Source organism: Bombus vancouverensis, chromosome 15 (genome assembly GCF_051014615.1).
Source record: "Bombus vancouverensis nearcticus chromosome 15, iyBomVanc1_principal, whole genome shotgun sequence".
NCBI lineage: Eukaryota > Metazoa > Arthropoda > Insecta > Hymenoptera > Apidae > Bombus > Bombus vancouverensis.
In genome coordinates this window covers 354,490-379,787 of record NC_134925.1, presented here as the reverse complement: position 1 = coordinate 379,787, position 25,298 = coordinate 354,490, and the positions used below count along the sequence as shown (strand labels likewise).

Here is a 25,298-nt window from a genome sequence, read left to right as displayed (position 1 = left end):
GTCTCTAGGTAGTACACGTTGTCTCCTACCTTTGAGTTAAATACCACATCCCCATCATCATGTGTGCCGACGGCCTCATCCTTCGTACACACTGTGGTGACGCCTTTCACTGCCAATTGCCTGATCGAGATTAGATTTACATCTAATTCAGGCACTCACAGGGCGTTCGACAAGGATAGACTCCACCCGCCACAGGCTTTGGTCATCTTCACGACGATCGTGCCTTTTCCCTTGACTTCCAGGTACCCCTTACCAATCCGGATCTGTCCAGTCGCAGGCACGAAGTCCACGAACCGATACCTATCCGGGGTCATATGGTTTGAGGCTCCCGAGTCAAGATAGCTGATCCTGTCCCTTTCCACGTGGTTGATAGATGATAAAGCCAGTGTGGAGATAAGTCCCTTGGATCTCGGTTTATCTTCCGATCCTTTCTCCACTTTGTTTTCTGGGTCTTTCTCTTCCTTGTGTTCTTTTCCCTCATGGCAGTTGTACGATATGTGGTCTCGTTTTCCACATTTATAGCATTTTTTATCCTTTGGGTTTTTGTGCTTTTTCTTAGCGCCATCTTGATTTTGTTGGGGCTTGGTCTTCGATTGTTTGCAAGCCGCCATTGCACTGTTCTTCTCGGAGGGACCCATGGCCGCTTCCATTCTCCTTTCCTCAAGTAGGAGATCGGATTTCACGACCCTCGAGGTTAGATTCTTATCGAGTCTTACCGTCTTAAGATATGTCGTGTAGTTTGGGTCCGCGACGAGGCCGGCTAAGATGAAACACGCCATCATGTGGTCTTCGATTCTTAAACCTGCGTTGGAAATTTTTTCGCACAGATCGTATATCTTTCCGCAGTATTTTGCGACGTCCATATCGGGGTTTTTTCTATGGTACCCAGTTCCCGTATGCATAGGACAGTGTCCATCGACGTGGACCTTCCATGGACGTCCTCTAGCGCCTTCCAACAATCCCTCGCTGTCTTCAAGGATTTAATTTCTCCGATATATTCGGGGCGAATATGTCGGAAAAGATATGCACGTGCCATGTTATCCTTCCTCATGCATTCTGGGTCCAGCCTTTGCGCTTCCGTAAATCCTGGTTCTATTGCCTCCCAACAACCCAGGAAAATTAGCGAGGCTTCCGTCATTGTCTTCCAATACTCGTAATTCCCCTTTCTTAGGACCGGCTTCATATCGCTGTCCACATCACTTACTTTGTCGTGATCGGCCATGGCGTGGTCTCTTCTCGGATTGTCTTAGAAAACACAAAAAACTCAAAAAAATAATACCGTTTTTCCCCGCAGTTTACTGCTCTGGGCCCATAACCTGTTATTTAATAAGGTTTTGGGTTTATAAAATAACGATTCACTTAGATTCGTTTTCTCCAATATATTTCAGTCTTATAACACGTCTTACCACACAGGAATCTCCAAGTCAATAGAACAACGTGGTCGACTTCTAAGACAAAAGAGCGTCGTTAGAAGTCGTACCAACTTAGCTTGTAGTAAGCAGCGATCATACCAACTTAACATTTCTCAACATTGATCGCAGGAGAAGCGGTCCATATAGTCAAATGCATTCCGGTACAAGTAAAGGTACGACATACAACAAAATGCTACTCGGAACTACCCTTTTGGCAAAGGAATCGCACCACAGGAACTCCGCCCGGACGTGCGCCAAGCGTGGCGATATTCAGCACCATCGTCGTTGGCCACGAGCGGAATGTATACCCAAAAGACCTCGATGCACTACGGGACCACGTCATGTTCCCGGCAGAAAATCTGCAGTCTTGAACGCATTGGCCAGAGGAGCAAAAGGAAAAACAATAGTCCCTGGAACAGTAAACATCCTGGGAATGATGGACAAAACACATTAACGACAATAGCGAAAAATACCGTATCAAGCTTATGGGCTGGTTTTATGGAATTTGGAACTGTCAGTGCAGCAATATTTGGAATACTCGCAATATTTAAACTAATCAAAACAATAATAGATATAGCCGCACACGGATACCAGTTACGTGAAACTTACGAATGTGGAATCGCCCTATTAGGAGCAATATGCGGCTCAGTCACCCACCCGCTACTATACCTCAAAAGAAGACGAAATATCGATGATCAAACAGCACAACCTCAAGGGATATCGATAACACCGGTAGTCACTCAACTACCAACGACATCTACGTCCGCCTTGAGCGAACTCAGAGGTACCATCAGTCAAATTTCCTTTGGAAATTTGAACTCCAAGGGCGGGGGTGTCACGTCCCGCGCTCCGCACGCGCCGTAACAAGAACAAGAAAACCATTCTATACAAAACACGCGAATAAGGATTTGAATGCACAAACGAACACACGGCCCTACGAAACGAAAGGAAGGATTAACAAAACGGGGGCGATTAACGGATCCAACCAATAAACAAAATACATATACACACAATTCTAAATAAACCAGGAAATAAGAATAACTACAAAAGAGGAAAATAATTGAAACGCCAGGAATATATATATATATATATAATATATATATATAATATATATATATATAATATATATAATATATATATATATATATATATGTCGGGTTATTATGAAGATTTGAATCACGTAATGTTTCTTCATTTGAATTAGCCATTGTTTTACAAAACAGAGAATATATTTACACGAATAAACAAGGTTTTACAAATATTATGAATAATGAATTTTGTAAATGATATGATTGATTAACAAATGATAAATTAAATTATTAATTAGATTAAAGAATAATAAGTTTTATCGTACAATAAAGAAACGAATAATATATCTTGCGATTTACTAATTTAACGAATAATGAAAATTAACGATTGATAAATTTACAAATATTGAATTTAATTTACGCTATAAACAATGATCCGGGGTTCAAACGAATACACGGTCAACGGGAAAACTTTAAACAATTTTATAACACAAATATACGTTTGCTGAATCACTCGGAAAAGTTACTCGATGTATCACTTTCCAAGGCGACCACACGAATGAATCCCTGACTAAAATCTTTTTCGTAATACGACTGCATTTGTTTGTTATATTCTCGCTGGAAACATCGAGAAGGTTCCAATCGTTGTTGCTAGGCAATATCTGTCAAAAGTTTGTTATATACTCCTCGGAAACATCGAGAAAGATCCAAACGCCGTTGCTAGGCAGTTTCTGTCTGGAGATTGATTCCTCATACAACGTGTGTCCCATTATATCGACATCTCTGAAGTACAATTCTATGTGATTTCTAGGGAGAACAATACACCGATCCACACCTTCGTCAGGCAAAACGTTTATCCCGTGACCGTGGCTACGTTCAGCGACCAGTTGTCACCTCGAACCCACTTTCGCTTTTCACAAATGTCAAACAATTACAGATGACAATTACTTAATTACAGTTATGATAAAATCTAGGCTAAAGCATTAAAAGGCTTCCTCAAAATTGCATAGGGAAGGCTCCGGTTTTCATTTCATCTCCGACATATATATAAATATATTTCAATCAATCAATTTGGAGAGTTACATATAAGTATAAACATATATGCCGAACATGTAATAACCTAGTAAATATTAGAGACAGTGCTTCCAATACTATGCAATAAATACAATATTATCAATTTATGAAATATAAGTATACATGAAGTCAAAAACTAATAGTTTAACGAATACATAAAACATACAATATTGTATTATTAAAGAAATGAAGGTTACATTGTCAGAAATATATATAAGTGTGCGAATTCTATCAAACCGATAATCTAAGATACATACTTAAAACTAGCCTACATTCCGGTAAAGAATTATAAAATAAGAACTATATTACGGAACATGCATGTCTATATATAAATATATAAATTATATTCTAAACTAAACTATTATTAATGTATGCGCATTCTACATTATTGATTCAAATCGATAATCTAAGATACATACTTAAAACTAGCCTACATTCCGGTAAAGGATAAATAAATAATTGACATTTCATTTCGTATGAATACTACACTGCCAGGAGAAATATGCATATGAATACGTATATATATATATATATGTCGGAGATGAAAGGACACCGGAACCTTCGGATAGCCCCGCAACATTGCAATCTAAAGTCTACTATAACTGTAACTAAACTATTGTAGTTATTCAATCCGATTGTAATTGTTCGAGATTAGTGACGGTGAGCTTTGGCTCGAGGCGACAGTCTGTCGCCCAACGTAGCCGCGGTCAAGGGATGAACGCTTTGCCCAACAAACATATGGAATAATTCTATAGCTCTCCTTAAAAGAAATATTCGTGGCGACACGCGACAGTAAACATTCCAACGGTTTCTGTCCCGTGGCTCGCCACACGCAGACCCTATTCTTCGAGTAAGATGATTACCAGATGTCGATGCGTCTCCGCAGTACATGTTCGGCTAGCCCGAGGGCCCGTAATAAATCTTAAGGTTTAGTTAACTAAAGTCCTTCAAACAGACAAACAGTCTTTGTCCCAACTACTGGAAGATGGGGGAGACATATTTTTCAACGAGCGGCGTCTCCCACTAGCAACTTTCCCTCGAGGGCGGCTAGCATCTTCTTCTAACCACCGATATGGAGATTGACCAATTAGCAGCAACGTCAATTTCCCTTACTTCCTAAACGAAGGCTTTCCTCGACGAATCCGATGATCTTGTGTCCTTAGACACACCCCAGTATAGTTTTCCTCTGTGGAATCATCGGGACGGGACGCGCATTCTTTGACGCGCTCCCGTCGACTAAAGAGTAACGTCTTTACGCTAAGCAATTATCGTTTACGAGTCAGACTTAGATTCAGCGAGAACGCCTATCTGTCATCCCGTTGACCGCGGATTCGTTATTGAACCTGAGATCACTGTCACTAGTGTCGCGGACGTCTCACCGCCGTGATAGATTGTCAAACCTGTGTTATTCATACCTGTGTCAATAAATCGTATCTTCGCTACACCGCAACGATGGCTACCTTCAATGAAGACTCCTCAAACACCGACAACCCTATCCCCACTGCTTCTCCGACATATATATATATATATATATATATATACATATATATATATATGTATGTGTGCGCGTATGTTTTATATTATCGAATACTCTATAAAACAAACTACTCAAAACAATAAATAACGCAATCGAAAAATTACAAAACATTAGCCATATTAAAATGACACACAACATAAATATATATATATATATATATATATTTATATATATATACGTATATTCAGACGAACAATACTTTTGTCACTTTAAAACAATATTAATAAATAAATGTTCTAATTGCGGTAGAATAAGAAAAAACGAGCGGCAGACGGAAAATTACTTCGATATCAAGCAAAACTAAAGACCCGTCACTATAACTTTACTGATGACATTTATGAGCAGCCATGTTAGATTTACACGCGTATGGCGACAGGAATATTAGGGATTAATGGAAGTCAGTCGCGAGAAATAAATCATGAAAACACATTGTTAACACTTTTCTTTAATAAAATCTGTGCGCAACTACAAATGTAAAAAATATATATATGTCGGAGATGAAAGAACACCGGAGTCTGTAATTGAAAAATTGTAGTTATTCAATCCGATTGTAATTGTTCGAGAGTTGCGATAATGAGCTTGGGCGCGAGGCGACAGTCAGTCACCGAACGTAGCCGCGGTTACGGGATGAACGCTTTGTTTAACAAAGGTATGGAGTAATTCTATAGCTCTCCTTAAAAGAAATATTCGTGGCGACACGCGACAGTAAACATTCCAACGGTTTCTGTCCCGTGGCTCGCCACACGCAGACCCTATTCTTCGAGTAAGATGATTGCCAGATGTCGATGCGTCTCCGCAGTACATGTTCGGCTAGCCCGAGGGCCCGTAATAAATCTTAAGGTTTAGTTAACTAAAGTCCTTCAAACAGACAAACAGTCTTTGTCCCAGCTACGGGAAGATAGGGGAGACATATTTTTCAACGAGCGGCGTCTCCCACTAGCAACTTTCCCTCGAGGGCGGCTAGCATCTTTTTCTAACCACCGATATGGAGATTGACCAATTAGCAGCAACGCCAATTTCCCTTACTTTCTGAACGAAGGCTTTTCTCGACGAACCCGATGATCTCGTATCCTTAGACACACCCCATTATAGTTTTCCTCTGTGGCATCATCGGGACGGGAAAGGCATTCTCGCTCGCGATCTCATTGATGAAAGGAGTAACTATTTACGATCAGTGAATATTACGCGTCCGACTTTGATTTTGTGAGTACGTTCATCTATCATCCCGTCGACCGCGGATTCGTTATTGAACCTAGGATCATTGTCATCAGTTTCTCGAGTACCTAACTACCACGGTTACTTGTCCGGTTCTGTAATAATCGTATTTGCACTAGTCAATGTCTTCTCTATTGCATAACGACAACGTGTAACCCAAACGAAGATTCGTTTCACGCCCCTAACCCTAATTCTAATGTAAACCCGACATATATAATAATTCTATATTGAAAAAAATATGAAATTAACATGATATATACATTACTACATAAGTTATATATAAAACATGTATATTATACCCTTGCCTACTGACTGATATGAATTTCTTTCGGTCTCGAATGCGTTAAAAGAGAGCGCAAAGAAGTCGAAATTACTTATTGTAATTAGTAAAACGACCTGAGAGGCAGACAGATACAAGAAAGAAGGAATATTATATTAGCGGCATTTTTGTAGCCATTATATAGGGTTTCGATCGCATAATTAATCAGTATCAACTTACCAGTCTTTAACGGAAGGACAAAAAGAAGAGCAGACGGCACACAGACCGCAATCATGATCATTTTCAAGTAGAATCTCAAACTGCCGTACATCTTCGAAAACTTCGTTAGTCGTAAGGGATCAAAGGATGATGTCCGCGCTGCGGAAAATAGATGAGAAGCGGCTATTTCAACAACCACCGTGTAGGTACTGCACTAGCCAGAAGTATCTGCGACAGAAATCAGAATACACTCGTTTTCGCATGGTTGGATCAATTTCGCGTGGGACTAACCTGATTGAACCTAACGCGGGATAATTGCTCAACTCACGACTTTAACCAGCCCGCTTGATTCTCTGTAAATGCTTGAAATTGACGCTTGGATTCTTTCCAGATTAACTAGCTTTGCCCCTCCCTCCCTTTATCTATTTTCTTAGATCGACTTAGACTGCCACAACATATTATCTTTCTTCTTTTCTTTTCTTTTCTTTTCTTTTGATCTTTTAAAGCCCTAAATCGCTGGCTATTTTGTATACTATATATTTTGTACACTCAATTACTCTGTAAGTCATAAGTACATATGTTTTACAACGTTATTTGTCGTACTTCAGTTAAACCCCAGAAAAGCCAGAAATATATTTTCAGCATATTTTAACGCGCCCCTGGCAAAGATCTCAAAAACGAGTTGCGGCACGATTTAAAGCGACAAATAGCATCGCGGGTCTCGTTGTGGTAACACACGGTTCGCCAGTTTTTTTTTTTTTTTTTTTTGATATCGGTGACTGCCATATTCTCTTGAGTTTCCAAATCGTAAAGAATCTTTCCCCAGGGATGGGTCAACTGTGTATGCCCCATGCGATGTAACTTGCTTAAGGAACACGAGCCGGTGATATGCAGGCAACGTATAATTGATTATCATTCGCTCTGAAACGCTGAAGTAATGACCAGTGCAGTGGTCCAGTGGTCATATTGAATGCCGCTGGATATATCAGCATTTGGCTACCTAACCCAGAGAAGCAGGAAATATGAAGCCACCGAATACCAATTAACTTCGTAGTTGCACGGTTCACATTCCATCATTTCTGAATATGCGAGGACAGTCCTCTTATTGTGCTTTTAATTCTTTTATTTGTTTCATTTTCAGCAAATATACTGGTTTTTTAAATTAAGCTTCTTTTTATACAGAGTTACAGATTATATTAATTTTATATAGAATATATTTAAGAAAGATATTTAATTTTTTGCTAGTTAAGTATTGATCGATTAAGTTACTGTACCTTTGTTCCGATAAATGCGTGCCATTTCCTCGAATCTAATATCATAGCAAATGCCAATACCTTTTTTGCAGCCCTTCACATCGAACGTCGTTAGGGAGTTACCAGGACTGAGTGAATCACTCTCTCGAAAAGTAATCTTATTAGGAATGTCGATGTCGAATAGATGTACCTAATAACATAAAAATGTAGTCGCTAATTCTATTGCTGCAACTTTTGTAATTTAATATCAAAGTTACCAACTCCTAAACTTTAATTATTTTTTATTTAATAACTGACAGCGTTTTTATCACTTTCTTTTATTAAAAAATCTTAACATTTAATAATGTTTAAAAAGGAGAAAAAATAAGTATTTTCGTATGTGAAAAATTTATATTACACATTACAACAAAAATGGGCGTTTCCCGTATCATAACGTATTTTATAAACCGTAAATTATTGAATTGGTTATAGTATACGTATGTACATATGTATATTCCTAAATTATTCCTAGACAGAGTCACTTTCTTCACCCCAATATTTTCAAATTCAAAGCCATAAAGGAATATATTACTTACCTTTCGTTGTCTTGCTATCAAAGTTCCATCGGGACCCCAAATAGTACAGGTATTGTACAATTTATCGCCCTCTATTTCAGGCATCGTACCACCAACTACATAGATGTTGTTTTCTTTAGCTGCGTTCGATGAAGCAACGCTCGTTTCACCATCAGGAATACTCTCGGCGTATTTTGGAAAGTACTCTGCATTGCGATATTTCAATTAATGAAAAATAACTGTCTTTTGTTCCAACCATAAATTAAATTGAAATGTTTGTCAGTTTTTTATTTTCTAAATTATTAAAATAACTAAGTTTTATATTTCGACTTAATTAAATATGCAATTACTTAGCTAATAGTATATATAATAAATTGTTTCTACAGGTTCAAAATGAAAAATGAATATTTAGAAATATTTAATTACGACAATGCTATTTGTGTTAGCATCAGTGGCTTGTTACTCAACGACTTTGCTAGTACTTTTTGAAACATAAAGTTAGTTTTCAATTAACACTTATACTAGAGGCGGAATTATAAATGCAAAATAATTGATAATACTAATTTATAAGTACCTAATTATTAGTATCTTCACAAATATATTTATACAAAAATCACGATAATCATGAAAATGGGGAAATCCTATATTCTCGAATCAATTCACAATTTATTTTGTATATTAATTAGATTTGTGACGGATGAAAAGGGAGAGAGAGTTGTGCGTTTCGTCCCGGGATTACCGGTGGACTCGTCAGTAAGGCTATGCCCGGTAGTCCCTGCCTTAGACGTAGAGGGAGTCTCGCTAGGTGCGGTATTTATATCAATCGCTCGTATATTCGACCGCTAGCGAGTTAGACAGACAGACTCGTTGTCGTCGTAGCCGTCTAGTGTTGGCGGTTGGTACCCGCGGATCGCCCGGGAGGTGTTGCGCCGCGTTGATGCCTCGACCTGTCGGCGTCCTGTTGATACCGATCCGCCACAGATTCCGCGCTCATCAGTACGTACTCACTGGCGACATCGAGAAAATGTATCGGCAATTCCTCGTACGACCAGAGGATCGGAAATATCAAAGGATATTATGGCGCAGCGCGAGTGGAGAAACAGGAACATATGAGCTTAACACCGTAATACTCTTATCATAGAAATAGAAGCAGTCCTCAATTCCCGCCCGCTAACTTCTATCTCCACCGATCCAAATGATCTCCTAGCCCTCACTCCCGGACATTTCCTCATTGGCGATTCATTAATGTGCTTACGTGATCGAGATTTCAGGGACATTCCATCGAACCGACTCTCCAAATGGCAGCATATCCAACAGCTTAAACAACATTTTTGGAACCGCTGGCATAAGGAGTATTTGAACGAGCTAACCAACCCCAATAAATGGAGCAAGGGTGGACACAGCATCCAAAAGGGCACAATCGTCATCCTCAGAGAGGACAACGTTCCCTCCATGCATTGGCCTCTGGGCCGAGTTATCAAGGTTCATCCAGGCGCCGATGGTGTTGTCACGTAATAATAACAAAATAAAAAAGGAATTTGAGGTAAAAAATAAAAAAAAGAAAACTTTATTTTTTTTCTAACATCAATACACTTTACAATCTACTTCCGAACTCTAGGCGTGACTTTCTAAGACTGACTCTTATGATTTTACTTTCGATCGGATCCGATTACTTTCTTTTGTCATCCCTCAACATCCCCACCGTCCATGCATTTGCTAGGCGTCCGCGATCGTTGCCACGTGCTCTTTCTTCTAGAACCTTCGGTGGAAGGACCGTTGGGATGTTGATGGTTCATTAGGCACTTCAGTGATATACATTGTCGCCGAGTGCTTTATCTCTATCGTCAGTCCGTCGAATTTGAAGTATGCCGGTCGTGACATACCCCCCTGGTTAGATTGATCTTGGTCCTCTAAGATCGTAGTAGAATGGAATTATTTAAATGTAGATCAAAGGATATGTTTACGCTTTTTTTTTCAGGGATCGCTATGAATTGATTTTCTGCATGTGATGGTACAAAAGTTATTTCGTTAATCTTAAATATAGCAATTTTACAATATTTGTTAGTGTTCGAGAAGCTAATAATTTCAGAGGCGGAATCATGTTGTAGTTTTCGATCGTGAATTGGTTGGGTTTGTTTACAAAGCGTAATTCCTATCCCGTGAATTTAAGGCAACTAATTAAGGGTATTGTTGCTAGTGCTAGGGTCAGCATTATCCTGAAAAAAGTACGCTTTCAATCGGTTACCATGTATCTTTTTCTTAGCATTGTCGATAGAAATAATGTAATAAGGAGTTTTCACATCATTAATCCTGTAGGGTCCTAACCATTCAATGTCCAACTTATCTCTTTTATGGTCGTTGTGAATTAAAACAAAGTCTCCTTTCCTAAACACAGTCTGAGTTTTAACAATCTTTCTTTCTTGGTCTCCCTTGTATCGTTGCTTATTCTGAATAAGTGTTTTGTGAGCTGTTTCCCAATATTTATTCAACTGTTTTTGCCAAAGTAAGTACATATCATCATAGGTAAGTGTGGGAAATTTGGATATTGCGGAAGGTAAGTTAGCTTTTCGCCCAAAGGTCAATTCAAAGGGAGAGAATCCTGTTCCCTCATGTTTCGCGGTGTTGTACCCTAAACAAATGAAATTAAGTACTTCATCCCATTCTTTGTCATTGTCGTGTAATGCAGTACGAATTAAATCTTTAACTGAGGCATGCGTTCTTTCGAGGGATCCGTTACTTTGTGGGTGAAATGAAGTTGTTTTGATGTGTTTGATTTTAAAAGCTTCTTCAAATTTCGTCATTAAATCACTAACAAAATTTTGTCCCTGATCTGTTAGGATCGTTTTTGGTGCCGAAAACATGTAAATATAGTGTTCAATGAGCGCGTTAATTATGGATTCAGTTCGTTGCGTTTTAAGGGGAACTAGTATCAGATATTTCGTAAGTTCATCGTGTATTGAAAGTATGTATTGATTCCCGCGTTTGGTTTTCGTCATCGGTCCTATGATGTCCATAGCGATTTTGTCGTTAGGGTTAAGTGGCGTGTCTGAGATTTGTGGGGATTCTTTGGGTCTGATACGTGTTAGTTTCTCCTTTTGACATGTGTCGCATGTTTTCACAAAGTTTTCTACTCTTTCTAAAAGTCCGGAAATTTTGAATTTATCCTTGATCCGTTGATACGTTTTCTGTATCCCTAAATGTCCTGCGGTGTCGTTATGGTTTTCCTTTATTGCTTGTATTATTTCGTTTTCGTCTAGTTTTAAGATGGGATTAGGTGCATAAGTAATTTTCTTGTACGTCTCATTAAAATATATTAGCATGAGTTTAATCTGTGTTTTCTCTAATTCAGTGAAATCGTTATTTCCTATGCCGATTTTTGTTGTATCTTTAAGAATTTTGTAAAGTCTTCTGATCCAAAGTGTCTCGTCGTATTCTCCTAAGTCGTTTCGAGTTAACTGGTAAAATGTTTGGTCATTTGGTTTAATTTCTAAGAGTTTCGGATTCTCGTTGTTGTCTTTCCATGCGTTGAATGAATTAGTGTGATCAATTACTAGGTCGAGGTTAACTACTTCGTCGCGAGTTACTGCGTGAACTCTAGATAAAGCGTCTGCAGCTGTGTTACCTTTACCCTTTGTATATTCGATTTCATAGTCATATTCTTCGAGTCTAAGTCTCCAACGAATCAGTCTGCTAGAAGGGTCTTTGCAATTGTGTAGCCACTTAAGAGCTTGGTGGTCGGTTCGAATAATGAAGCGTCGTCCTAACAAATATTGTCTTAATCTTTTCACGGCCCATACGATGGCTAAGAGTTCCTTTTCTGTCGTGGTATAGTTTCGTTCGGGTGGATTCAGTGTTCTTGAAATGTAACAACAAGGATGACCGTCTTGCGACAGTATTGCTCCTAGTCCTTCGTTACTTGCGTCGGTAGTTAAGGTAAAGGTTTTGATAAGTCTGGATAAGCTAATATTGGGAAATTACAGAGTTTGTCTTTTAAAGTATCAAAGCTAATCTGGTGTTTGTCAGTCCAATGGAATGGTGTGTCCTTTTTTGTTAAGTCTGTAAGGCTTTTCGCGATTTCGGAAAAGTTTCGAATAAATTTGCGGTAATAACCTGCTAAACCTAAGAATGATTTCACGTCCGTGGCATTTCGGGGTAATCGAAAGTTTTTTACAGCGTCTAATTTCTTGGGGTTTGGTTTGACTCCTTCGGATGAAACTACATGGCCTAAGGTATTCTTCTAAACCGAATATTAAAACTTTGCACTGATTCCTCGCGTCCCTGTCTCAACTCTCGTAATTGTTCTTGGTACTCATCCGAAGTCACTTGTGCTGCTAAGTTATTTCTCAGTGCGTCGTACAGATCACTGTAACACTCAATAGGAATGTTGCGAATACTTTGGGCTGCTTTCCCCACGATTTTTTCCACTTTTATTGCTTTTAGCAATAGATCTTGCTCCATACAGCGATTCTTCATACTTCTCACTTCTTTGATGAAGTCTTCAACTCCTACATCATCATCTCCGTTGAGCGTTGGGATGTAGCGTATTGCATCCTTAGCTCGTAGAGTGGGAGGAGCGGGCGGAAAATAGCCTCTTTCTTCCACCTCGGGTTGTTCGATGTCGAGGTGGACAGGTGGGGTGTCTGGAGCTGCTAACCCTGACAGTTTGCGTGCTTTTGACATATTCACGGTGCGATTGATTGCTGTCGACGCACTTTCATTGTCTTCGGTGATAATGGAAGCAAATTCATCGGTCGCAGGGGATCCGAACCCAGTCCGTAGCGCTGCGACGGTTTTTCCGAGATTCTCGATTTCTGCTGCCCTGTGTCTGTTCTCTTCGTCATTTTGCATAGACAAACGTAACATTTCCTCTCGTAAAAGGGCAATGTTCTCGTTCTGTTTTTGAATACTGTCCCATATTGCTCGCAACATTGGGTCAGTTGAGGTTGAAGTTTGAGATTCGTTTGCCTTAGACATTATTGCGCTGATTTATAATTTTCAGACGAAGACGAGTCTTGGCTACTGAAGCTAAATTTTCTTTCACGGTAACGTACAAAGGAATTCAGTTTACCTTTTATTGTTACTTCACTTGGTTCGCGATAGTTACTTTGTTGTTGCGGATGACCGTAGTCCCAAATAATTCGATCTTCCGTAGATGATGAATGTCTTTTGGTTTCCGAACAAACACTTTTCACTATCCTGGCAGGATCGCCAAAATGTCACGTAAAATAACAAAATAAAAAAGGAATTTGAGGTAAAAAAATAAAAAAAGAAAACTTTATTTTTTTCTAACATCAATACACTTTACAATCTACTTCCGAACTCTAGGCGTGACTTTCTAAGACTGACTACTTACTAGGCGTCCGCGATCGTTGCCACGTGCTCTTTCTTCTAGAACCTTCGGTGGAAGGACCGTTGGGATGTTGATGGTTCATTCATGATGGTTCAGCGATATACATTGTCGCCGAGTGCCGCCACATCTTTATCTCTATCGTCAGTCTGTCGGATTTGAAGTATGCCGGTCGTGACATGCTCTTCGGGCCACACGTTTTATGATACAAGACCAGCAAAATGATCAATGTGTAATTTTACATATCTTACATTTTTTCCAAATGAAATATTGTTTTTATTAAACGTTTAAAACCTCAGGCAACATTTATTTCATCTGATTTCAGTTTTACAAATATATATCTATAATACATATCTGTATAAATTACGGTCTGGTTATATCAAACAGGGACCGACACTCGCTAGGGAAAACTGCCCAAAAATTGAATCGTAAAAACCAATATGAAAGACAACAAATTTCTCGTTCTGCGGAACAAATAGAAATGAGCAGAGTATCTTTATCTTTATCTGAGACATTCAAAGCGTATCACGCATACGCTAAACCTGAAGAAAACTTTCTTGTCTTCCATGTTCATTTTTCCCTTTCCATTTCCGAACGGTTTCTTCTATATTTATTTATATGTTCGTGATTGATGCTATTGATAACATACAACTAAGGGGAAATACGAATAGTAATAAATAGATGTATAATTCATTATGCAATTTTATAGAATTAAATCTTATTTATCTTCAGATATAAAAACTATATTTACCAGCTGGAACACTAACGCATATGCAGTATAATATAATCTACTTAACAATCTCGTTTTAGTTATAATATGTGATTAATTCTTTTGCTATTTCGCTATAAACAGTTTCTTGTGCATACAATATTTTTTTATAGTATTGTAATATATTGTTAGATATTGTAAAGAAAGTAAAATACAGTTATTGAAGTTTGGGAACATTCAATGTTAACCTTGCTTCAAAAAATAATCTTTCGAATGAATGGGGAATAGATTTTTAGTATTATAGTTGGTATAATGTCATCATTGTTTACAATGTGTTAGAGTTAAAGAAATGAGACAAATTAATATTTCAGAAGCAAATTCAATATTTAAATGATGTTATTTTAAAATGGCAGATGATATGAATGTTCTTTTTATACGAGGAAATGGAAACGTATGTATGGTAATGGAAACGTAATGGTTTTAACATTATTTTAGTACAAGATCTTAGCATAATAGTAATTAACAGTATCCACTACCTTTTAGTCAATTTTTGAAAAATGACATATATGATAATTTGCAATAGTTTGATAATAAAATACTTGTATCAATATTAATAACGTATAATTTGCTATCTCAAAAGGATACAGACACAGCCAATGATAATGTTTGGGATGATAGTGCATTAATAGAAGCATATGATAAAGCAATAAATTTAGCAAAAGAAGAAGTTATCAAGCGAATGGGAATGGATGTTGGAAATTCTCAACCGAAAGAAAACCTACAAAATCTTAAGCAGCCTAAACACGCAAGTAAATTACACAAGGTTGTGATTTTGATAGAATATTACAAATTTGATACAGAATATTATTAAATATATTGATTAAGAAGCAAATTATTTTATTTTGCTATTTACTTATATTTATTTGTATACACATCTTTTCTCTATAGAAATGGATCATAGGAGCACCTTATCGTGCAATATACTCAGTGGATGGAGAAATTTATGAAGCTATAATATCAAAAATTTACGAAAACAATGGCACGTGTGTTGTAAAATTTGTAGGTAATACCTTTAGCATGATGGTTATGTCAATTAAGAAATGTACTAAAAATACATATATATATGAAGTAAAGGCTTTCGCATAATCTATCACAGTGTCATTCAGCAGGTCCTTAACTGGGCAGGAGTACCTGTCAATGTCTATGGGGAGACCCGTGGGATATAGGGTCATGAACCATAAACATGCATGTTACTTATTGTTCATTATTAGCTGCTTGGAATATAATTCTCCTCATTAGACGAGTGATTATTACTACATATATCAAGGCAAACATTTATACATATACATTTATGCACGGGAAATTCTAATACATTGCCTGTAAGGACAGTAACTGAATGGCACTCAGTAATTCTATTAAATGACAAAAATTTCTTTTACTCTGTGTTTAGGCTATGGTAATACAGAGAAAGTCGAGTTGAGTTCTCTTTTAGAATCAGAAGGTTTGCAAAGTCAAATAGCACAACGAAAGAAAGCTTTGGAAGAGAAATTCAATGAAGAGAACGATGAGACTTGTGAGACTAATTTTTCTACAAATGTAAATTCGAAAAAATATAATGTAGAAAAAATGGATTGTGACTCTGAAGAAGCAAATGCGTATAAACATCACTTCATACCGGGACCATCTTTCAATTCGATGACTGATATAATGCCACCTGCACCTCCTTTACCACCACAATTAATGGCCAAGTAAGTACAATTTAAAAATTCTAATGGAATGCTGAATACTTCTAATATTAATAAGTAATTTGGAATAAGTTTAACATTTTATTTGGAAAAAAAATACGAAATTTTAATAAAATGTACTAGATTACCAGATAATGATACAGACGCACTTTCAAGTATGTTGATGTCATGGTATATTAGTGGTTACATGGTATATTACACAGGTAATTATTTCATATAAGTATTTTATTGTATATTAAATTTTCAATGGATTATGTTATTTCTTTTGTAGGTTATTATCATGGTTTGAAACAAGCAAGAAACAATCAAGAGAACAGGAAGAACTGTTGATTATATCAATTTTTTCAATAACAATATAACAATAATATAAGATATAATAAAATATAAAACTCATTGTATTTATTTACTTCAATTATTTGAAATAAAGAACAGCTTTATTTTCATATAAGACTTTAAGACTTTTTTAAAAATAATTACTAAGATAAGAAAACATAAAAAACATATTTTTGATAAAATACACTCACATATATATGTCGGGTTATCATTAGGATTTAAGGCGCGTAATGATCCTTCGTTTGAATTAGCCATTGTTTTCCGAAACAGAGAATATATTTACGCGAATAAACAAGATTTTACAAAATATTATGAATAATGAGTTTAATAAATAATAAGATTAACAAACGATAAGTTTAACTAATAATTAGATTGAAGATTAATAAGTTTAACGAACAATAAGAGGAACGAATAATATGTCTTACGAATAATGAATTTAACGTATAATGAGATTAACGATTGATAGGTTTCACGAATAATGAATTTAATTAACGCTATTAACAATGTTCCGGGGTTCAAACGAATCCACGGTCAACGGGATAACTCTTTACTATGTGTCGAATAATTTTAAACACAAAATACAATTGCTGAGACACTCGGTAAATTGCTCGATGTATCACTTTCCAAGGCGATCACACGAATGAATATCTGATGAAAATCTTTTTCGCTATACGACTGCATTTGTTTGTTATATGCTCGCTGGAAACATCGAGAAGGTTCCAATCGTTGTTGCTAGGCAATTTCTGTCAAAAGTTTGTTGTATACTCTTTGGAAACATCGAGAAAGATTCAAACGCCGTTACTAGGCAGTTTCTGTCTGGAGATTGATTCCTAATACAACGTGTGTCCCATTATATCGACATCTCTAAAGTACAATTCTATGTGATTTCTAGGGAGAACAATACAACCGATCCACACCTTCGTCAGGCAAAACGTTTATCCCGTGACCGTGGCTACGTTCGGCGACCAGTTGTCACCTCGAACCCACTTTCGCTTTCACAAATATCAAACAATTACAAATGACAATTGCTTAATTACAGTTATGATAAAATCTAGGCTAAAGCATTAGAAGGTTTCCTCAAAATTGCAAAGGGAAGGCTCCGGTTTTCCTTTCATCTCCGACATATATAATACAAGGATATAATACAACCGAACATTTTAAACTTAGCCTATAGCGCGTGCGCGCACACACACGCACACACATGACACACATGACACACATGACACACATGCGCGCACACACATGCGCGCATACACACATGCACACACATGCGAATGATTTCTCGAACGATAATCCATTTATTTATATTTTTCAATATCTGTCCTTACGATTGCGTATTTATTTGTTCCACGTATCATATTTATCTATTTGCATAACTGTAGGTGACATTTTTTTTAACAATTTTGCTAATATTTCATAACTTTTTAATTCATATTTCAAAGTGGTAACAGGTGTTTCTTTCTTTTCAAGTCTCCTCCATATCGGGCTTATTTCTAGTAGCCACGCTTGCTTACAAAGCAATTTTATATCTGCACAAGAATATCTTTCCGTACATTTTACTATGTGGTTTACAATATCTGTATTTTCTAATAAGTGGTTGCTAAGGTATAATTTGAATATACCAAGTCGAGCAACTTCATTGGGTAATGATACGTATATTTGCTTTTCGAGACGCCTGAGTAAAGCTGCATCAATGCCCCTAATAACATATTTACAATAAATATTATCGTTCTATTATACTAATAATAATGAAGGAATACTTCAAACAACACAATAACATATTTGGAATTTGGAGAAATATTACGATATTTTCTACTTAGAAAACATTGAAATAACGTGATATACGTACCAAGGGGAATTAGTTGTAGCCAGAAGAACTACATTAGAATTCTCATTAGACACTAATCCATCCAATCTAGAAAGAAGTTCTGATCTGAATCTCTTTGCAGGTTCAGACAATATACAGTCTCCTTTATTTGTGGCGATCCAGTCAATCTCGTCGATAAAAATAATTGTAGGCGAATGACTATAGGCAAGTTCAAATAAAACCTGTTCAGTTTAACAAATGTATTATTCATTAAATATTATATTCGAAATTCCTTAAATTCATTGCCTCATCAAGAATATGATATCATTTCGTTTTCCAAACAACTATTCTATTTATATATAAATGACGAAAAATAAAATCAAATCTTTTTATACCTAGAATCTCTCCTTCATAGACAAAGGAACAAAGAAACTTACATAGACAAAGCAACTTACACGTATATACTTCTCGGAATCGCCTCTCCATTTGCTGACCAATGAGCTGGCAGTTATGTTAAAAAAGGTGCAATGGCATTCTGTCGCGACTGCCTTCGCTAACTTCGTTTTCCCTGTTTTGTATATTTCTTGTAAACACGTACAGAAATGAAAAGAATACGAGTATCTTACCTGTACCAGGTGGGCCGTACAGCAAAATACCTTTCCAGGGGGAAAACGGGCCATCAAAAAAGATATGATACTTAAGGGGATACACAACGGCCTCCTTAACAGCGGTTTTACATTCCTCTAGGCCTATAACGTCATCCCAATGTACATTTAATTTGTTTACTATGATCTCCTGTCAGGATACAAAGATAAAATGGCGTCTTCTCTATATTAAGTAAGTGTTACGTAATTTGATATTTGAAGCGTTACTGAAATCACGTCATCGTCGATATACATTGGACGGTTTATCGACGGGAATTTTATCGTTTAAAAGCTTTACGATACGTATATTAATCGAAAATAACTTACGCATGAGATGTCCTCAGCAATCTTTCGTAATTCCGGATTATCTGAATAAAGCTTTTCAATGCATTTCAATATCTTCGATTGCATGGATTGTTCCATTGGGACGTTAAATAGCTCTTCTGATGAACGTCCATCACTCTCATTGGGGAATATTGACGTCACTGTCATTGCGAGATTAATATGATTCGTATTGTCATCAGTTATCTTCTGCTGTAGATTCGTCTCTTTCACAGGCTCACTTCTCGCTTGTTTACTAACAGATTTGGCTTTTGTCTCAATACTTCTGCAAACACTGGATCATATTGTAATACGATACGTTGAATACGATACGTTGAATACGTTGAATACCGTTTAATATCGTTAAATAATTTAAATTCTTACGTTTTGCTTGCATTTGTCACTTCCCTCGTCATTTCCCTTCCAGTTATTTTCTTACACAATATGGGATATTTTTGAAATTTCATCTTGTAATAATTTTCATACTCTGCAACGATAATTTCCAAATCGATGTTGTCGCAAACCCGATGTTCGGGAGATAGACGAGCTTCCCGGAATAATACATCGCTAACGTCTATATACATAAAAAAATGTAGTTTTTAATTAATTATAGTTTTTAACTAATTAAAAATATTTTTCGCAATGACTGAACACTATAAGATAACCATCAAACAACTGTTTTATCTCTAGGTAAGACAGGCAAAAGAATGTATTTACTATATAAATCCTCGAAGATAATTTCTTGTCTTCTGCTTTTTAATTTCCAATTTTTAGATGGATAAGAATAATTTGAATTTATACTTCATATATTTGTTTATAACTAGTAATTCTACATAATCGATTGAGTTATTCTTAACTACTGAATTATCGATGTCGAATTTTCAAATTTGGTTTCGCCTTCTCTTTCCATAATGTCCACTGATTTCTATTTCGATTGGTCACTGACACTATTCAAAAGAATTGGAACTAGGAATATATTTTAATTATAATATACTCACCCATTGTGTTCCAAATAATCACATACAAGGTATAATATGTTCCGATGACGTTCCGAAATACGACTCTCCTCCTAATATAATTATTTTTTCATTACAATAATATAAGGTTTTTCATGTAATTTTTTGTTACATTTGCGAATTCAACGAGTTACACATGAGTTTTCATGAAACACGAACGTTAAAAATATTTGATACAGCCTAATTATAAAAATTGTTAGAAGCAAAAGTCATAGATACTATGTGCGAGTATCGCATGAAACGAACAGCTATTAAGAGAACTGCAGCAATATTACAAATCAAATAACAAAACACACTCGTCTGTGACGTGGAAATTCTAAAATCTAAAATCTAGAATATTCCTTACCTTTTTTCGCAGATTATAAAATATCTTATTCATACTACCTTGCATCGATAAATCACCGTTCATAGTGACACTTTCAAATCGCCTATCGTTTCTCAATGGATACGAGAATTTCCGTTTATTACTTTAAAAACAACCCGTCCATTACGTTTCTCTTAAAAAATTCTTTCAACTCCGTTGAAAACCGAGCATCAAACAAGAGACAAACGATTTGTTGTCATGGAAATGTTTGGTTCACACATAAGCAACGCACAAATATAATGACAGAATAGCTGAGTGTGTGTACTGTATAGTAAGATGGATGCAACATGGAAATAGAAAGAGAACACCATGTATAGATACTTCCTGTCCTTGTTTAATCAGGCATGCACACTAGTGGACACTGACGCTGCTCGTATACCGCTGTTACATATTTCCTGTACAAGTGCGCGTCATTAGACAAGGACGGAACATCCTCTCTCTACTTCTCTATCGCGTTTTTAGTTCGCTCACGCGCTCTGTACTTATATCTATTACATTTCCACCATAAGCAGCGGCCGTGCAGTGACTTACAGAAGTTCCGAACGGTTCCATCCTGGGCGGACGGTTAATTGCGTTCGGTACTTCGAGGCAGGAAGGTGAGTACAGAATCGCTCCTCTTAGTACCCTTATTAGAAGTGTTATCATCGAATATAAGTTTTTTCAATAAATTCTTATCGTTTTACAATCTTTCTAGAATACAATGACGTCAGCAATCGATCATTTTCGCGAATTTATTGTAAATTAATTGGGGGAATATCTGGAGTTCTTTATCGGTTTCGACTGTAAAATCAGCAACTATTCGAATTTTTCATTCATAATTGTGACATTTTCGACTCTTCCGTTGCCAAGACCGTCTTGAGAGATTTTTGGCACGTTCCATCACCCTTGTTAAACGAGTGCACATTGGTGGATATATTGATTTTAAAAACCAATACGTGTACGAGATTTATTATCTCACTGGGACAAAGAAATCCGTTTTATTCGCGAATTTTCCGTGTTTCTTCTTAATTTTCGTGAGTGTCTGGCGCGGAGCATTACTTGAATGAACTTTTCATCGTTCAGATTATATTTCGTTTAAAAAGATTGAAATTGATGTCGAGAAGAAATGAAACAAGGTGCTCGGGCATTCTTTCGTTTCCCGGGGAAAGAGAAATATGAAAAAAACGGTCGTTCTTCCTTCTGCCATTTTCGTCCATTACCAAAATGGTATGACCCAAGTGTCCGGGCCGTGAATCAATCAAGCGAATTTTGAATAATTTTTGAATAATATCCAGTTAATAATTTGTGAAACAAATTAATTTCATTTTATTGTTGGAAACAAATTAGTTGGATTTTTCTTCCTTTAGCAGTTTTTGCCAGAGTTGACTTTTTTTTTTTTTTTTTTTTTTCGTGGAGGAAACCTTCATAGGCACCCCGCGCCCCTCCGGGGAGAGGGCGCTGGGTAGTGCCGGATTCTTACCGGCTAAAACCTCCACGGTGGCCTGTCCTGACGCCTGAGTCGAGATGCACCCGGGATCTCTCCCGAATTACTCCGGTTGCCCCCGGGCGTCTATCTCTCCTTCTTTGTCGAAGGGAGGCGTCCTGCTCTTCTTGGACCGCTGGGGGGGAACCACGCCCCCCAGCGCCTCGCTCCTGCTGCGTCATCCTGGGACCCCGTCCCCTGACGCCTCTTCCTGGTTCGACGTGGTCCTGGCAGGCGTGGGGCCCACTAACTTCTCCGAAAATTCTCCGCACCGGATCGGCGCACTGGCAGGTGCCGCGGACACCGCCAGCTGCCATCCGTCTATGAGAGAATATCAGATCCGTCGGGATGCTCACAGGACTCCGTGGGGGCCACCAACTTCTCCAAAATTTCCGCACCGGATCGGCGAACTGGCTAGTGTCGCGGGCACCGGCCAGCCGCCACTCGACTATAAGAAATATCAGATCCATCGGTGTTTTCCCAGGGTAGTCCTGTGTCCTGGGGGCTTCTGCCTGCCTCGTGCTCCTTGGATGGTCCCGGAAAAATGGCTTCGGTGCGCCTCCTTCCTTCTTTCGTCAACGCCTCACGGAGCGGTCACCCATCCTAGACCGCTCCGTGACCGCTGCTGCTTAACTTTCGTGATCGGCCGGGAACGAGTGTTTCCAGCGCGGCTAACGGCGTTGACGTTGCCAGAGTTGACCTGACGTGCTACTTCAGTTTCCATCTTCGCTTCTCGAAACTTCCAACGTCCTTGGTGTTGGAGTCTCCTTGCCCAGGTGAGTACATAGCTTCTAGATACTCGTCGCTGTTCATCCTTATGAGCCTCTCGAGCTTTAGTTGTCAATTGTTATCGTTAAAGGAAGAGAAGCTCGCGACAGATGTTATCGAACAAATCGTTTATTCTCGAAAAGTTCGAACTTGTTCGTTGCGTTTGAATATATATGGACGGACGCCATTTTTCATGACATCATCATGATTTGTCATGTCGTGAGTATAGCTTTTGACTACCATATGTTTGTGATTTATGTGAAATTTGACCACTATACCGTGATAGAATAATATTTCCAATGAATTATAAATATTTTACATTGTGAATTATAAATATTTGTTACAAATTATATCGTACTTGAGATGAAAATGAACCATATATCTGCTTATGGAATATGAGGTAGTAAATCATTCGAAACATAATAACGATTAATTAAGCACATATACAATAACGTTTACGAATGAATATTGCGAATTATTGTATGGCTTTAATGCGGTATTTAATGTTTTGATTGCAGTCTTTGAAATGGTATCATAGGTGTTGATATAATATCGCGCGAAAAAGGAAAGACCAGTGGTTAATATTGCAGGTGCACCAGTGCGTTGCGCTCGTCGAGGGTGGTTTTGACGCTGGTGCCGAGGAAAGGCGCAGAACGTGTTCGATCGACCCGCGAACGTAGCCTGTGCTCATACTGCGACAGAGTTCGTTTCAGTTAGGCTCAGTCGCTGTTTGTCCGTCGACAGCGTATAGTCGCGTCGGCCTACGATTCCTTTTTTCTTCTTGTTTCTTGCGAACTCTCTCGCAACAGCCGTTCTATACGTACGCCGCCAGTATATCGCGTGATCATCGTTCCCGTTGCTTCCCTTACCCTCTCACGTCCTTCGAAGAAGACCTCCCTTTGGTTTTTCCTTGTTTGGAGGGAATTCATCGCTCGGACACATGGACTGCGAAGCACGAGGGTTGATCGAGGCATCAGCGTGATGTACTTTTCAGGTTTCGTATTTTCTCTATGAGACTTTCTAAGGAGAATTTGGAAGATATACATTTTTAGGAAATAAAGGTTTTTATGGAGTCATCGATAGGTTAGAATTTAATTAACTCTCTTATAACAGGTATTCCAATTTTTTAATATATAAATTTAGTTTCCTCTATGGTGTTAGAGAACATAATGCGGGCATTTTATGATATAACGAATATATTCGTATATATTTTAGTTTATTCATTCGTCAAATTTTCCTAGTAGGCCGGCCTGCAGCTCACATGCAGCACTTAGTAAAAATTTGTTTTGTTAGAGGTTGGCCATTCTTCTTGCTATAAAAATACCGTGAAGTCATATCATATGATAAAGCACCTTCTGAAAGCTAGATGCTCGATAACGAGCCTAATGATTCTCGGTAGTTTGTAATGTCAAGCTTTGAATTGGCGAGATCGCTCTGCTGTCAAACCGCCGTCCAGCGGCGACCACATTCTTTAACCACGTTCAAGGGGTATATCACGCTACAGAAACCATCAAAGGGTTTGCAAGTTAGTTGCCTTTTAGAAGTGGGGCAGTTGGTTGTTACATGTAATCCGTAGTTGCTGGCTGTTCTCCTTAGTCGCCATACATCATAGAGACGACAGTTATAGTCGCCAGTTGTCTTGCTAATGGTTGCTTATTGTCGCTAGTTAGTTCTCGTTATCGTTATGTATTCCATCAATCACGCGAAATTTAACGTATGGGAATTTATTCTTCTTTATTCTTTCTGTAGGGAGATTTTTTAAGACGAGGAAAATATAGAATATTTCAAGACGACGGTAAGGTTTGAATTTAAGTAACTATTTTATGATACAACAAAGTGGAAAAACGATTTAATTTTATAAAGTTTAAGGTAATTTTTTAAAAAACTTCGAATTTAAAAGATTCAAATAGATATCTTAAACGTAATTAAACCCTCCATATCGTAAGAAATTAAATGAAATTGCGCAAGAAAGTTAATACATTTAATGTATTATTTTAAACATTTATTTAAAAACATTTATTTAAAATTTAAGTGTAGGCGTTGACGCGCGCGCGCCATTCAAAGCATTTGTCAGTTCGTTACATCTGCGGTAAAAGTTGTAACTACGAAGAAGCTTAACATATGGTGCGTCTCAAGACGACAGTAAAAAGTATTAAGAGATTTTTCGAGATTTTTTCTTTTAAGTTTCCAAGTACTTTTTCTATTTAACTTCTTTTTTTTGCATTTTCTCG

General features: G+C 37.6%; 2 protein-coding genes across 9 annotated transcripts; one reads left to right on the top strand and one right to left on the bottom strand.

Moving 5' to 3' along the window:
* Positions 1 to 14,085: 14,085 nt before the first annotated feature.
* LOC117162451 (survival motor neuron protein-like) lies at positions 14,086 to 16,800 on the top strand. 4 transcript variants are annotated; one of them, XM_076624585.1, is made up of 6 exons: positions 14,086 to 14,130; positions 15,248 to 15,430; positions 15,556 to 15,670; positions 16,058 to 16,355; positions 16,476 to 16,555; positions 16,624 to 16,800. In XM_076624585.1, exons 1-6 carry the CDS (start codon positions 14,101 to 14,103, stop codon positions 16,680 to 16,682), a joined length of 765 nt encoding a protein of 254 aa, XP_076480700.1. In that variant the 5' UTR covers positions 14,086 to 14,100; the 3' UTR covers positions 16,683 to 16,800. The 4 variants fall into 4 exon arrangements, with proteins under 4 accessions (XP_076480700.1, XP_033200217.1, XP_033200218.1 ...); XM_033344326.2 differs by lacking the exon at positions 14,086 to 14,130 and adding an exon at positions 14,802 to 15,067; XM_033344327.2 differs by lacking the exon at positions 14,086 to 14,130 and adding an exon at positions 14,803 to 15,058.
* Positions 16,801 to 17,148: 348 nt separating this feature from the next.
* LOC117162450 (katanin p60 ATPase-containing subunit A-like 2) lies at positions 17,149 to 22,821 on the bottom strand. 5 transcript variants are annotated; one of them, XM_076624580.1, is made up of 8 exons: positions 22,297 to 22,821; positions 20,456 to 20,526; positions 19,842 to 20,031; positions 19,464 to 19,752; positions 19,119 to 19,287; positions 18,948 to 19,060; positions 18,535 to 18,734; positions 17,149 to 18,384 (listed from the first exon to the last, which is right to left on the bottom strand). In XM_076624580.1, the coding sequence occupies exons 1-8, from the start codon at positions 22,767 to 22,769 to the stop codon at positions 18,024 to 18,026; spliced, it is 1,866 nt and encodes a 621-aa protein (XP_076480695.1). In that variant the 5' UTR covers positions 22,770 to 22,821; the 3' UTR covers positions 17,149 to 18,023. The 5 variants fall into 5 exon arrangements, with proteins under 5 accessions (XP_076480695.1, XP_076480698.1, XP_076480696.1 ...); XM_076624583.1 differs by having other exon boundaries at positions 19,119 to 19,212; positions 22,297 to 22,806; XM_076624581.1 differs by having other exon boundaries at positions 19,464 to 19,743; positions 22,297 to 22,806.
* Positions 22,822 to 25,298: the final 2,477 nt, after the last annotated feature.